The sequence below is a fragment of the Scatophagus argus genome, chromosome 21 (assembly GCF_020382885.2).
Source record: "Scatophagus argus isolate fScaArg1 chromosome 21, fScaArg1.pri, whole genome shotgun sequence".
NCBI lineage: Eukaryota > Metazoa > Chordata > Actinopteri > Scatophagidae > Scatophagus > Scatophagus argus.
In genome coordinates this window covers 4,839,989-4,853,338 of record NC_058513.1, presented here as the reverse complement: position 1 = coordinate 4,853,338, position 13,350 = coordinate 4,839,989, and the positions used below count along the sequence as shown (strand labels likewise).

Here is a 13,350-nt window from a genome sequence, read left to right as displayed (position 1 = left end):
GCAAAGGTCTGTATTAGACCTCTGCCGCTAGTTATTTTTAACAGGTTCATCATTACACCTTATTTGAGGAGTTGCTAGAGCATAAATAAAATAAAATTAAAGCAAAACGACATGCCACCTGCTTGGCAAAGTGCTGATGTGCCTCAAGTGGTTCTAAATAAAGTGAGGGCGTGCAGAAGCAGCATAGATAATAAGCTGCTACCTGCAAATGGAAAATGTTGTTTTCTCCAAGTTGCAAATGATTTCCCTCTTGACAAAGGTGGGGAGGTAAAAAAACTTTGATGTGTGCCCCGTCTCTATGGCAACTGTTACCACATCTCTCAGAGCTCGACGTGCGTAGTTGCTTGGCGAGCGTTCCAGGGTTAAAGAGTCAGCCGCCGATAAAAGCTATTAGGCCCCCATTCTTGCTCAGGCAGAGATATTACGTGGTCACCGTTCCTAATGTCACTGCCTCGACAGTTCCTTTGTCGTGTCTGATTTTGCCCCTTTGAATTTAATTTGCCTTTCAGCCCTGGATCTTCTGCACATCCAGCTTTGAGTGATCAAACCAATGAAGGCCTCATTTCACTACCACCTCCTCGTGCTGTTCGCCTCTCTCTCACCTTTGTCCCTGCAGTTACCTCCACCTTTCTTTCCCCGTCTAATGTTCAAGTTAGATGCAGTAGCAGCCTCCGCCTCAACTTCTGCTGCTGTCTCAGTCTTCATCACTTAGTACCCATCCTCAGGATCTTCAGTAACACCAATGAAAGCTCTGAAAATAGGCCTGTTTCTTAACCCCTTACAAGAGGACTGACACAAAAGTGTTCCACTGCTTTAATAATTTTGAAATAACAGTTTGATAATGAAAAACATTCCAATTGGTATTTTTTAGATGAATGCATTCTGTGTATCTTTAAAGCCTTAATAGCTTTTTTAAATGCATTTCAGACCTAAGCACACACTTGTTTAGAGTTTAACAAAATGATGTCAGTGTAAGATGTATTTCTCCCATGTTCCTGAGCTTAAAAGTTCACAGACAGAGTCTACGCAATTTGCTCAGTTGTCAAGGAGGAGTTGTCTGTACCCTTTCCCATCCATGTTCACTAAAAGCAGTTATAGTCAATATTTTTATATTAAAGTTGGATCACATGACTACTTGTAGTTAGCAGCAGGCAACATTTTTCAATCAAAAAAGGCGCACTGCCTGCCCAGCTGCTGAACATAGTGTAACATTTAGCAGCTAAAGAGACAAATGTTTTCCACAGAAGATGGTGGACGCCAGAGATAAAAGAGGGTGAATACTGGATTTTCTTTTGCCAGGTGCACACAGATTTTACGAATAAATGACAGTGTTTGTCCTTGTCTGCTGTAAAACGTAAAAAACTGTAAAAACGTTTTGGAGTTTTCCCATTTATGAATTTAAAAGATGATAATACATCAGTTTGCTCACAACCTGTTTCAAAGTGGCCAAAAAAGCACTTATTGCAAGATTAAAAGTTTAACAGTTAATTCTCATCCTTGTAAACTGACCTTATGAAAGTCCAAAAAGTGCTCCAGATAATGGATAGTTTGAATATTTATAATTCCACAATCACTAATCACTGGTGTCTGCTGACAGATACCATGCAACATGGTCAAAAGCTCTAGAATTGGTAAGTAAATTGACCTTGAGTGTAGATTGTTCAGTGAAGAATAATTTAAAATTCATTGACATTAAGATGTCAGTCTCAACTTTTACCTCAGCTTGATTTCTCTTCTGTTTCATCATGACATACAAAGTAAAGGAAATTAGATCATCAAATATTGCTCTATAGGACATAAACTTTGCAAGGAATTTTTATGCAATGTTTGCTATAGATGCTATAGAGCAACTCTGCTTCAGTGTACTTAAGTACTTGAGTACTCTGTCACATCCTCAAAGAGACACAAAGAACACACTGTGGAGCTACAATGGAAGAACATCAAGAGGGGAAAAATGCACACACAGACACACACATCACTTCCATCCCCCTAAGCCCCTCACTGTCCCAGACAGTCTCTCCCACACATAAGGCCACTTACTGGTCTCTCTGTGACCTGGACAGCAGATTAGATGACACACATTAGCAAGTGCACTCAGACCAATACATGATCACGAGCCGGACTCGTGCTGCTAAATAAGTAAGATGGGAGCTAAAATTGCTCCCATCTTACTTATCACTACCATGAATGAAGGCTGGACTATACATACACATACATACATACATACACTTCTGTTTCAACCAAGGCACCTGTCTACACCGAATACATGACAGCCGTTTCAATTTACATGCATGACCACAACCCAAAGCATATTTTTCTACTTCTTTCTACTTCTTCTGTTTTCTTCCATTCTTTTTGCATTGTTACGATGATTGCTCTGTTGTCATACTGCTCCTGAATGCATCTTGACAAGGCTCAGTCTGCTGCTTAGGACACTCATGACATGTTGCTTTCATTATGCAGCCTATGCAGACACACCGTGTGTGGACCTACCTATAGTCTCCTTAGTTTCAGTTTACAATCAAATATAAATTTCAGCATTGATAGGTTTCAGCCCTGGTTGATTTAGCAATATCTGTGGTTACTGGCAGTTATGGCAATTTTGATAGCATAGGCCCGTGTTTGAAATATGACATAGACCAATGTGTGCAGCGGTCTCACAGGTGGGTCCTCTGTCTACTTACATCACACCCAAACAAGGAGGAAGACATTCAGTGGGTAATAATGAACTCTTGGTCAAATTATCTGCCTCATGGCATGAAATGTTGCGCTCCTGTGTTTGTCTTTTGTGCTATTTCTGTACTTGCCTCATGTCCTTTGAATCAGTTGTGCATGGGAATCCAAATACTGAAGACTGGCTATGCACAAATTTCAACTGGGATTTGATTATATCTTCAAGCAGCAGTGTGGCAAATGCATAAATAGGCCCTAGCTATTGCAACTATTTGCCCCTTGTATACTTTCTGTTCTTTCTCTGTTCATCCTCACTGGGACAGTTCATTTTTTTTATCACCCTAACATCACCAATGACTAAAAGTGTGATGAAGTTACATCACGAATCATTATCATGTGTTGTGCGTGTGGGAAGGAGCGGTATCTTAGGGCGAGATGGAACAAGGACGCTCTGACTTTCAAAAGGTTACTCTCTGCTTCGGGTGAAAGCAGCGTAACTCCACTCCCCACTCTATCTTACCCTGTTGCTGTTTAGCTGTGGTTGACACAGTATGTGTTTCAGGAGGATAGCAAATATAGATAGAGATAGATAATATAGATAGGGTTTGGTCATAAAATTGTAAAACGCATCTGAGGACACAACTTCATGGACAAAGCATAGATTCATGGCTATTTTGGCAATAGCATAATAACTACACAGTTCCTGTGGTAAAAGTATTATTTTGCATTTGTGTTTTGCAGTAAGGATATGATACAATACCACCAGTAGGTCTCTGTTTTAGTTTGTGTCATATTTTAAAATTCATTTTAAAAAATTACTTTCTGCCTACAAAGCCCCAGAGGCTTCATCTCTGCCATCCCCATCAGATATGAGTGCCATGTGACACAGACCCTCTGTTTTCCTTCAGCAGTTAAATCCAAAGTTGTTGAAACAGCTTTTAATTTTGTAGACTGTTGGTATACTGCATCAGATGTGCTGTGCATCAGATGTGCAACATTAACATCACTGAAAACAGTCCTTTTGAATGCATACTTGGACAGTTTTTATGTTAATTTCTTGTATTACATTGGATTTTTTATGACTACAATATCTATCTCTATCTATCTGATTTGCTTTGCTTTTCTGTGCTTGTTTTTTTCCCCATCATAAATTAAATGTGCTATTTAATATTTAGCTTGCTATCACACTAAACGTGCGCTGCCTTGCTAGCAGCTCATGCTGATTTAATCATGCTAACATGCCCGCAATGACAGTACTAACTTAGTATAACGGCATGGCGTTTACAATGTACACCATTGTAGTTTAGCATGTTAGCATGCTAACATTGCTAATTAGCAAATGCTACAAATGAAATACAAAGCACACCTGGTTCTAAACCAAATTATTGGACAAAATAAAATTCTGACCTGATGAAGAGAACAGACGAAAAGCTAACTAGAAGGGAACATGAATGTCTGTAAATTTTCAGTTATTAAGATATTTCATGAAAAAACACATATTTTAACCTCATTGTGATGCAAAAGGAAACACAAACATGATGCAGTAGTTGCAGTTTCCATATTTGGTGCAATTGCCATTGTTAATATTAGTAACAGATGCTCATTTTTTAAAAAAGCAACATTTGACTAAGAACACTATGAAGATTAGATTCTTCAGTTTGTTACTGGCATGAATCCATAAAGATTGTCAATAAATCTACATACAACCAAACATTTCACCAGTACAATAACATGGTATTCATCTAATGTACTTCTCAAAAAATTATTTGAGCTCCTCAATAAAGCAACACCTGCCCCCTGAGTGACAGCTCCTTCCTTTACTGTAAGTGACAGAAAGCACACACTGTGCCAATGTGGTGTTCTACACACACTTGGCTCTAGAAGTGGCTTGAACTTGGATATTCTAGCCCCACTTTAAATTTCTTGCTAAAGATAACACATGATTTTTATATTCTCCTCTAAGAAGGCTAAGATGTACGCAAGCAGATGGTCAGAGTCTTGCATCCAGCCAGACTAACTGGTAATGTCAAGTATTCAGACAATTTCCCCAGCAGCATAGCGGTGTCTCATTGTGATTTCAATCCCTTCCACCTAGCAAGCGCCAATCCCCTCTTCCAACTTCATCCTTACCTCCATGATCTCCATGTTTATTTTCAAGGTAAACAATAGGAAATTAGAGGACAGAACAGCTTGCTTGTTAAGAGATCTCAAAATGTGAGCACCTGCTGAGTTAACAGTGGGCTAACAGTGGTTGTTTATAATCACTTATTAACTCCTGTGGTTTCACAGCTGCTGGTGAAAGGTCAGTAACTAAAATCACATCCCTTGGTGGTTCGATCCTCGGCTCCTCCCATCTTCACCACTTATCCTTCTGGATCCTCGTGTCAGTGTGTCCTTGATTGCTTGAGTACTTGATTAAATCTCCCAGGAACTAGAAAGAGGAAACTATGTGATGCATACTTGTTAGGTTTCTGTCATGTTATAGTGCATTTGTCTGGATCTACATTCTCTATACAATGAAGACATCATCTTTTCTTGCTTCAGTTTTTATTTTTCTTTCAGTTCGCCAAATTGGGCAAAAGTGGGGCTGTCTGGAAGACTGTTAGGCAGGAGACGGTGAAGTGATGAAATGAGAAGAGATCAAAGATCCATCTGTCCTGTGGACAGTGTGTGCATATGTGCAATAAAGTCTTCGATCTCAGAGTTCTACATTTGATTTATTTCTCCATTTTCTAAAAACTGGGTCAGTGTTTGTTTGGTAGCTCTCATTCTCCCACTTCTTCAAACAGTCATGCACAGGTACAAACTCTTTCCCTCTGGTCGCTGTGTGTGTGTTCTCTACTGACTGCATCACTTTTCCCATAGGGCAGATCAAGATGCAAATGATAACCCCCCCAACAAACACACACACACATGGCTTACATGGTGCTGATAAGATTCAAGAGGTACATCAGTACCTGTTCAAGATTGTCAGTTAAGACGTTAGGAATGCACCCCAAGCCACACTGATGTCGCTGATCAGATTGGGCCACAGGTCAGGCATGATCTGAGATGCATATCACAGCATATGTAATGTAGACATACATATGACCTACATACTTCTGAGGACCGCATGTGCTAAGTCACAGTTGCATCGTGTTTGCATGGCATTTTCCAGTATGTGTGAATACTAAATCTTTTCACAAAGTCCTCAGGTAGCTTTCTTTTGTTTACATATTCTGCACTTATATTCATGTTAGCTTTTTCAGTGTATATCCTGTTTTGTTAGGTTTTTTTTTTTTTTTTTTTTTTTGCTGACTTGCAAATGAGGTTCTGCAGCCAGACTCACACAGACAGCACATATGGTAACACACAGACTCATGGTTCTTATTCATGAGCATAGATTTAGATTTACAGGCATGTGCGAGCTCGGCTGATGCACAGAATGGAAAATATCATCACTGTTCGGATATCGGCAATAATTTATTCAAATGCTAATGAACTCCACGCCACACTGACAGCTGTTCAATCTGTGCATGATATGACTGTAAGCTTGACTATTATGTCATATAACAAATCATGTAACACAGAAATTGCAAGAAGTCTCCTTTATCAACAGCATTAGGAGAAAAACAAAGGGAGACTAAACAAAAGACTGAGAAGAAGTAGCTCTTCCAGTAGCTGACAAAGTCCGGCAAATTGAGTCAAAGAAGAAAAGAGTAAACTGGCACTCAGTTCAGGTTATTTTAATAGATTATTCACCAGTTTGGCACAAGAAAGTCAGCCAATGCTCTGACCAGTTTGTAATATGGGTCAGGGATAAATAGCGATTATGGCACAAGGTCTACTGACTCATCAGATTTGTGGGTCACAAACAGTGGGTCTCACTGAAGTCAATGAAAGTCCTGGAGGCAAATGTAATCAGTTTTTACTAAACTGACACAGAAATCTAAAATGACTAAAGTTCTACCCAAAGAGAGACAAATTTTGTTCCGGTCTTTCTGTCATCAACTATGGACTGAACTGGTTGTGAAACACAAATGTCACAGAAAAAAAAAAAAACGTGTAGGAGGGACCATCCCTGTTGTCATGAATAAGACTAATGTAATGGCTACTTTATAGTACAGTGACCTGTGGGAAAGTTTACAATAGTGTTGTGTTTGTGGGTCATCTTATATAAATGAACTATATGAAATACCTGAAAATATTTCAGGATCCACAAGTTATTGTCAGGTGTGTCTGAATATTTTATATATAGGGGTATGAAAATCTATATAAAATTCCATGGCAGAGACATTTTAATAAAAAAAAGCATCATCAGTGAACCTGACTGGGCAGCATCATCATCAAAGTCAGTAGGATTCATTCTGCGGGCACAGTGAATTTCTGAATCAAATTTTATGGTATTCAATCTAATAACTGTCTGTTAGTCTGCACCAAAGTGATGGTGGATCAACAGACCTACTGACCAACATGTCATGGAATTACTCACAATACATGCTTCGTCTTGGAGTGTCCCTTTCAGTGCATAATGGTTTCTGAATGTTACTGTTGTTAACAAACTACTGGAAGAAATTCACAGGAATTTTTCTCTGGATCACCTCTTTCTGCCTGCTGAAGTAGGTCAGGGTGGGCAGTTTCATAAAGCTCGTTGGGAATCAGTTTTAGCTCGCCTACAGTGTGCCGTTATTCTGGCTGATTATCCTTCTTTCTTTGCTTTAATGGTTGGAAATGGTAAGCCACAGGTGGCGTCTATGAGAAGTCAGTCATTTGCTGCAAAGGGAAGTCCAGTCACACAGTGTTACATGTTTACAGATAATAGCTTTTTGTTAGTGACAGTGCTGCTCCACATAAGAAGGCTTTTAGTTCAGCACTCACAGGATTTTTAAGTTTCACTAATGATACCATTTTTTCCCTTGATAAAGTAAAACTGTGCCACTATGCCACTTTCAGATCAGGTATATGTAGGTCAGTGTGTTGCTGTGCGTCTTTATTTTTCATTGCAAGGATGAGCTCGGTGAGAAACTTTTTCTTAAAAACAATGTCTGTTTAAAGGTTCTTTTTCAATCGTTAAAATTGTGAAAAGTTTCATTCCTGTTTGTACTTTTTTGCAGCTCAAGCAGCCTGTTATTTACTTCAGTGTCACTGCTGGAAACACATCCAGTTCACTCTTTATTATATTTTATTTGGTATATTTTGAAAGCGTGGGGTTCTGCTATCTTTGTTCTGAAAACACTACATATGACCTAAACCACATGTTCTTTTTCTCTCCTCCTCTGTCTTCAGTGGTGCCAGTCCTGTTGGTCTTGTCCTTACTGCCATAGTGGCCATATCTTACAAGGTGGCGATAGGATTTGAGGGGTGAGTTTTTCAGTCTCTGTTCATATTTGTCAGTAAAATGCATTTTATTGAATGAATAAAATTTGATGATTCAGGCCACAGCCTTTCTAGTATGAGTAGTTTTCAAATTAACATTAACAACAGGGGACCTCAGATCCATCCCTGTGGAACACCTATATAAACGGTCTTTTCATTTAGCTACACATCAGTGTCCACACAAACTAGTGGTCCTCACAGGTACTCCAGTTAGCTGTCATAAACACCAGAAGAAGAATTTACCAGTTAGTTACAGTTATATTCAATCAACAATAACAACTAGCAAGCTATCAATTATGGAAAAATTAAGAAAAAGATTGGACTAAATATGAGCAGATGGTGGAATGTAACAAAGTACCTTTACTGAACACACTTCACTATATTTCAGAAAGAAATGTACTTCTGACTTCACTACTACTTCTGACTTCATTTAACTGCCATACGTACTAGCTACGTTGATTTTGAATATAAAATATATGATCAACCTTTTAGAAATGATGTATTGTCATAGATTTAAAGCCTGATATACCCAACAAATTTCTGTAAGGTTAAATAAAATCATGTTTTGGGATCTTGAAGGCACCATAATTGAGTATTCTGAATTTTCACTTTTGATACTTTAAATACATTTTGCTAGTAGAATTTCAAATGCAGAACTTTTACTTGTAATATAGTATATTTACAATGTGGTATTGTTACTTTTATTACATAAAGGATCTGAATAATTCTTCCACCATTGAGAGTGAGACAACAGTTTAATCATTGTCAGGGGCTCTCACTCATCCTGTTCTCTCACCAGTGGTGAATTTTCAGAAGTTGCACTGATCCAGGATCAGGTAAATGCTACATTGCAGTGTGTGCGTTCTGTATGATCATATTCCTTCCTGTCGCATTAATGAGACAGAGAAAGCAACAGTTGATTGTAGTGTAATTTCAGCTGCCATTACGACAGGAGAAGACCCTGTCAAGGTTTCTTCCACCGACTGATTATGATATATACTTTCTTGAATCCATTTCGAGAGCTTATTCATGTTGTTCTGCTCTGGCCTAAACAGCTGGCATGCAGGTCATCGACAAAAGTAAATGGAGAAATGTCACTTAAGTTTTTTGGACTTTGGGGCTTATTGAAACCATTATTTTACACACAAGGTCACCTTGGCAAGAACGTGACCTGCCATTCTGCTCCCACTTCTGTTCCTTCTCTCCTGTGTTTTCATCACCGTTTATTGAGCCCTACTTTCATTAGTTCTGCCAAAAGCTGATATAGTTAAAAAAAAAAATAAATAAAAGAGATTGCATTTATTTTTCTCTTACGTTGACACATTAAAAGCCTTTCTCCCTCACGTCCTCCTCCTCTCCTGCCCCTCCAGGGAAATTATGAGATAAGACCTAAAAAAATAAATAAATAAAACAGTTATGAGTGACCTACATCTGTCTGCACAGACACCTGTGCAGAAATACACACACACGACATACACACAGAAATACATAAACATGCTGTGACTGCATAAGTCAGTCACAAATAAGACAGAGCCCAGCATGGAAGCAGCTGCTATGTGCATTTGCTCATTAAGCCCATTGTGTGCGTGTGTGTGTGTGTGTGTGTGAGAGAGAGATGCCCTTCAGACTAGACATTACATGTGTAAGCCATGCAGCTGTCCTTTGGATTACAGACTTTACCTGATACATAGTAGCAATCAAATGTGCACAACGATACACAGGTTTACATGGTTAACACGTCACACCTTGTCACAGCTTACTATATTGAGGGCCCCATTATAAAAACACAAAGAAAGCTTTCACCTGGATTGTAGCAGGAAGACAAATGATGGAAAAAGACAGACAGACTAGGTTGCAGCTGGATAACCTACATATGTCACATACATACAACCACACGGTCACCATAACATACAATCGGAAAAGAGAAATTAGTGACCAATTTGTCCCCTTTGTTCCCAGCTCATTGAGCTCCTGAAGTTAATTTTGGTTTTATTCACATCTTTTTACCCTTCTCACGTTTCCATTGCTACATAAGTCAGTGTTGGCAAGAAAAATAAAATAACAAAAGAAATCAGTCACCTTTGTCGAGCTGAGTCTTTCAGTATGGCCTCAGTCGTGAGTGAAATGAAAAGTCACGTTACACGTGAAAAGGAAAAGGGAGGTTAGCCTTGTTGAAGGCATGCTTTTTTGAAAATGTCAACCATTAACACACGCTGCGAACGAGACTGCAGGTGTACATGTCGCTGCAACAGTTTCCGGCAGAGTCAGTCCACAATTGTGTCATTTAGCCCGAAACTGTGAACTGAGGGAAAGGCAGGTGCTAGATTTTACCACACACTGTGACTGGGAAAATATTCGTATGCTATATTTACCTTCTGCTTCTGGCATAGTTTCTGAATGATCTCATTTTGTCACACTGCAAGGATAGCAAGGCGTCCGGTAGGATATTACCTCATGCAGTGGTTGGAATGGGGAAAAGGGACTGATGGGATAGAAGCAGGACCTAAACTGTGATGCAAAGTGAGATGCAGCAGTGAAGGCCGATGCCTAATAATGACTTTTAATCCCTTCCCATCTGTTCGGAAATCCTGAGCCTTGACTTCCTCCTGTGCCTTTGTGAGGAGTGATCTATTCATAGTTATCATTTTATTATGCTTAATTCATCCTAACTTCCCATATGTGTCTTAATATCAAAAAAAACCAAACACATTCTGTAAATAAGTGTGGATATGCAAATGCACACTAGAGTGTCTGTTAATAAGTTACATTCTGATTTTAATGTTATTTGGCATGTGACATGTGGAAGATGTCCCTGGATGTCCCTGTCTAACTTGTTAACAAATAGCTCAGTCTCCTCCACACTTTTTTGTTCATTGATCCGGATGCTCAGTGTCAATGATCTCTGGCTTGCTCCTGGCCTCCTGACAAAATTGTTTTCTCTCACCTATTGTTTTCCAAATTCCCTCAATTACATACAAGGAAGAGAGCTGCTGTTCTCCGGTACTGCTGTTCTGTTTAAAATGGCAGGTCAGTGATGCAAAGGTGTGTGTGCATTCATGTGCAACAGAGTCGGGAGGAACATGTTGAGGCACAAGGCATCTTGCTATCATTCGCACACATACAGTCAAGCTCCCTCACGGTTCAACACACACGCGGTCCTGGCACAGAGTGGTACGGCGTTCCAGCCTCTGATTTATTGTCCCATTATATGTTTGTTCTGCTGTATTTACAGACCATTCACTGGACAGATCTATCAGGAGAGGAGTCAGCGCTGCAAGCATGAATAATCACCTCCCATCTAAGCATTTCCCGCTCCTGGATTCCCATCCTGTCATGAGGACAGAAAAACTGAACAATGAACAGACTTACCAGCAGCAAGCATCATTTATCCACTTCCAGTGTGGATTCGACAGCTACAGTCTCACTGCACTCCCTTCAAACGAATGTGGAAGCTGCATGGAGTCATTTTGCTGATGTAACTTTGAACCACATGGTTATGACAGATTCACTTGGGGCTAGGAACACCAAGTTAAAGGACTTTTTTGTTTACTTGTTGAGATGTGGATGAGAAAATTGACCCCACTCTCATGTCCATGAGTTAAACATGGAGCTGGAGCCAGGAGGTGTTTAACTTAGCTTAGCCATGCAATCACCGTAAGCCTGACAGGCCACTGCAACATTTGCTACTGGGCAGAAGGTCATTCATTAAGATATGATCACCATATACATAGTCTTTACGCTCAGCTAGGTTTACCTCCTCCTGACTCGAGCTCTTATTCTTTGAGCCATACTTGTGCTAAGTAAGTCACTATAATACTAAGTTAATGGCCTCCATGAATGAGATCCATATTTAAAACATATACATGTGTGGTATATTTTTTTTTCCAATCTTTTCCAAGATATCATATTATTCCTTTAAAGCTTTATCACGGTAGATTTACTGCATGTACAGTAAAAACACACCCACCACCAACAGCATAAATCATAAAACTATCTGCAACAGAAAACAGAAAACCTGTCCACCTTAACTGAGAAACTATACACAGCCTGCTTTAAAAATCATTTCAGGTGTTGTCATTGGATATAAATTTTAGCACATTCTGGAGTCAAAGATGCAGAGCCAAATACAAACTTGTGTACTAATAGCTAACTTTCCACTGACTGAGGAACCTCCGCCTCAACAGATGACAAGAAGAAACAGAAATCCAGTCCATAGTTCTTGAATGATACATGTTTTACAGTAACCTTTCTAGAGCTGACTCTCTTCTGGCAGCATTAAACGATAAAATGTAGGTCTCCTGTAGACATTTTACAGGAAACACTTGGTCAGGAAAAGCACAGGTGTACTTAATAATATTAACAATGGCTTTGTTCCATTTGGATGCCACCAATAGACCTAAATGGAATGGTTATAATTGATGTTAAACATTACACCTGTCTTTGACAAGATAAGCTGTCTACTGTGAAAAAAACGCAATTGTGTGCCAATGGCCTTGTGATGTTCATGGCTAATTTTTGTGATATTTGAGTTCTTTTCCACATGCATTACTTTGTCAACACAAACAGCATTTTGACCACAGATGCTGTGTTATTCTTGACAAAAAAAAAATCCAAAATGTTTTCACCAGTTTATCACTGCCATGCTGCACTGCAGCATTTCCTTCAGTAAAAGCTTACACGATGATTATAGTGAGAATACTGTTCTAGAATTGATGGTGTGACTGTTGTGTGTTGAGTGACATCATCCTGGATCAACTGGTGTTACTGAAAATCTTTGTCTTTCAACAAATAACTAAACATGAAAAAGAGTTTAATGTCATGAAGAACTCAGACCAGTGATTCTGTACAGAGGAAAGTGTTAAGTCTGGTTATCCTACAAAACCAACACAACCTTTAATATTATCATTGCTGTAACTACAAATTCACAGTTCAGTGTGTTAAACCTGTTCAATGTTAAACTTTGAAATTTGAAATGTCAGCTATGAGCTGCAGCAATAACATCTTGATGCTGTACCTATACAATCCATTCCAAACTGAACAATACTGCTTGGTGATGTTAATGGAATATTTTTATGTAATAAAAGAGTGAGTCATGGTTCAGAGCGCTCGTCTTTTTTGCGTCTTAAGAAATCAAAGCTGCTAATGGATGCTCTTAAGGCAATACATCTTACACTTTTACCTCTTATGGGCAGCTGTGGGGGAAAACGAGGAAAGTGCTTCTTTATCATTGTGGTAAGCAGTGCTAATGCAGCTGCTGTGATAAATGACGCAGTGAATAAACATTTGATTTGACATATTAAATATGTAATGGCTATTACCAAG

General features: G+C 39.1%; 1 protein-coding gene across 3 annotated transcripts in view; it reads left to right on the top strand.

Moving 5' to 3' along the window:
• pemt (phosphatidylethanolamine N-methyltransferase) overlaps window positions 1-13,350 on the top strand; it is a 50,048-nt gene extending 36,698 nt beyond the window's left edge. Inside the window, exons 6-7 of one of the 3 annotated variants that reach the window (XM_046377454.1) lie at window positions 7,939-8,013; window positions 11,261-13,350. In XM_046377454.1, coding sequence (XP_046233410.1) covers window positions 7,939-8,013; window positions 11,261-11,315 — 130 coding nt within the window. In that variant the 3' untranslated portion in view covers window positions 11,316-13,350. Of the gene's footprint in view, window positions 1-509; window positions 1,080-7,938; window positions 8,014-11,260 lie in introns of those variants that run through there. The other 2 variants (XM_046377455.1, XM_046377452.1) reach the window with 2 other exon arrangements.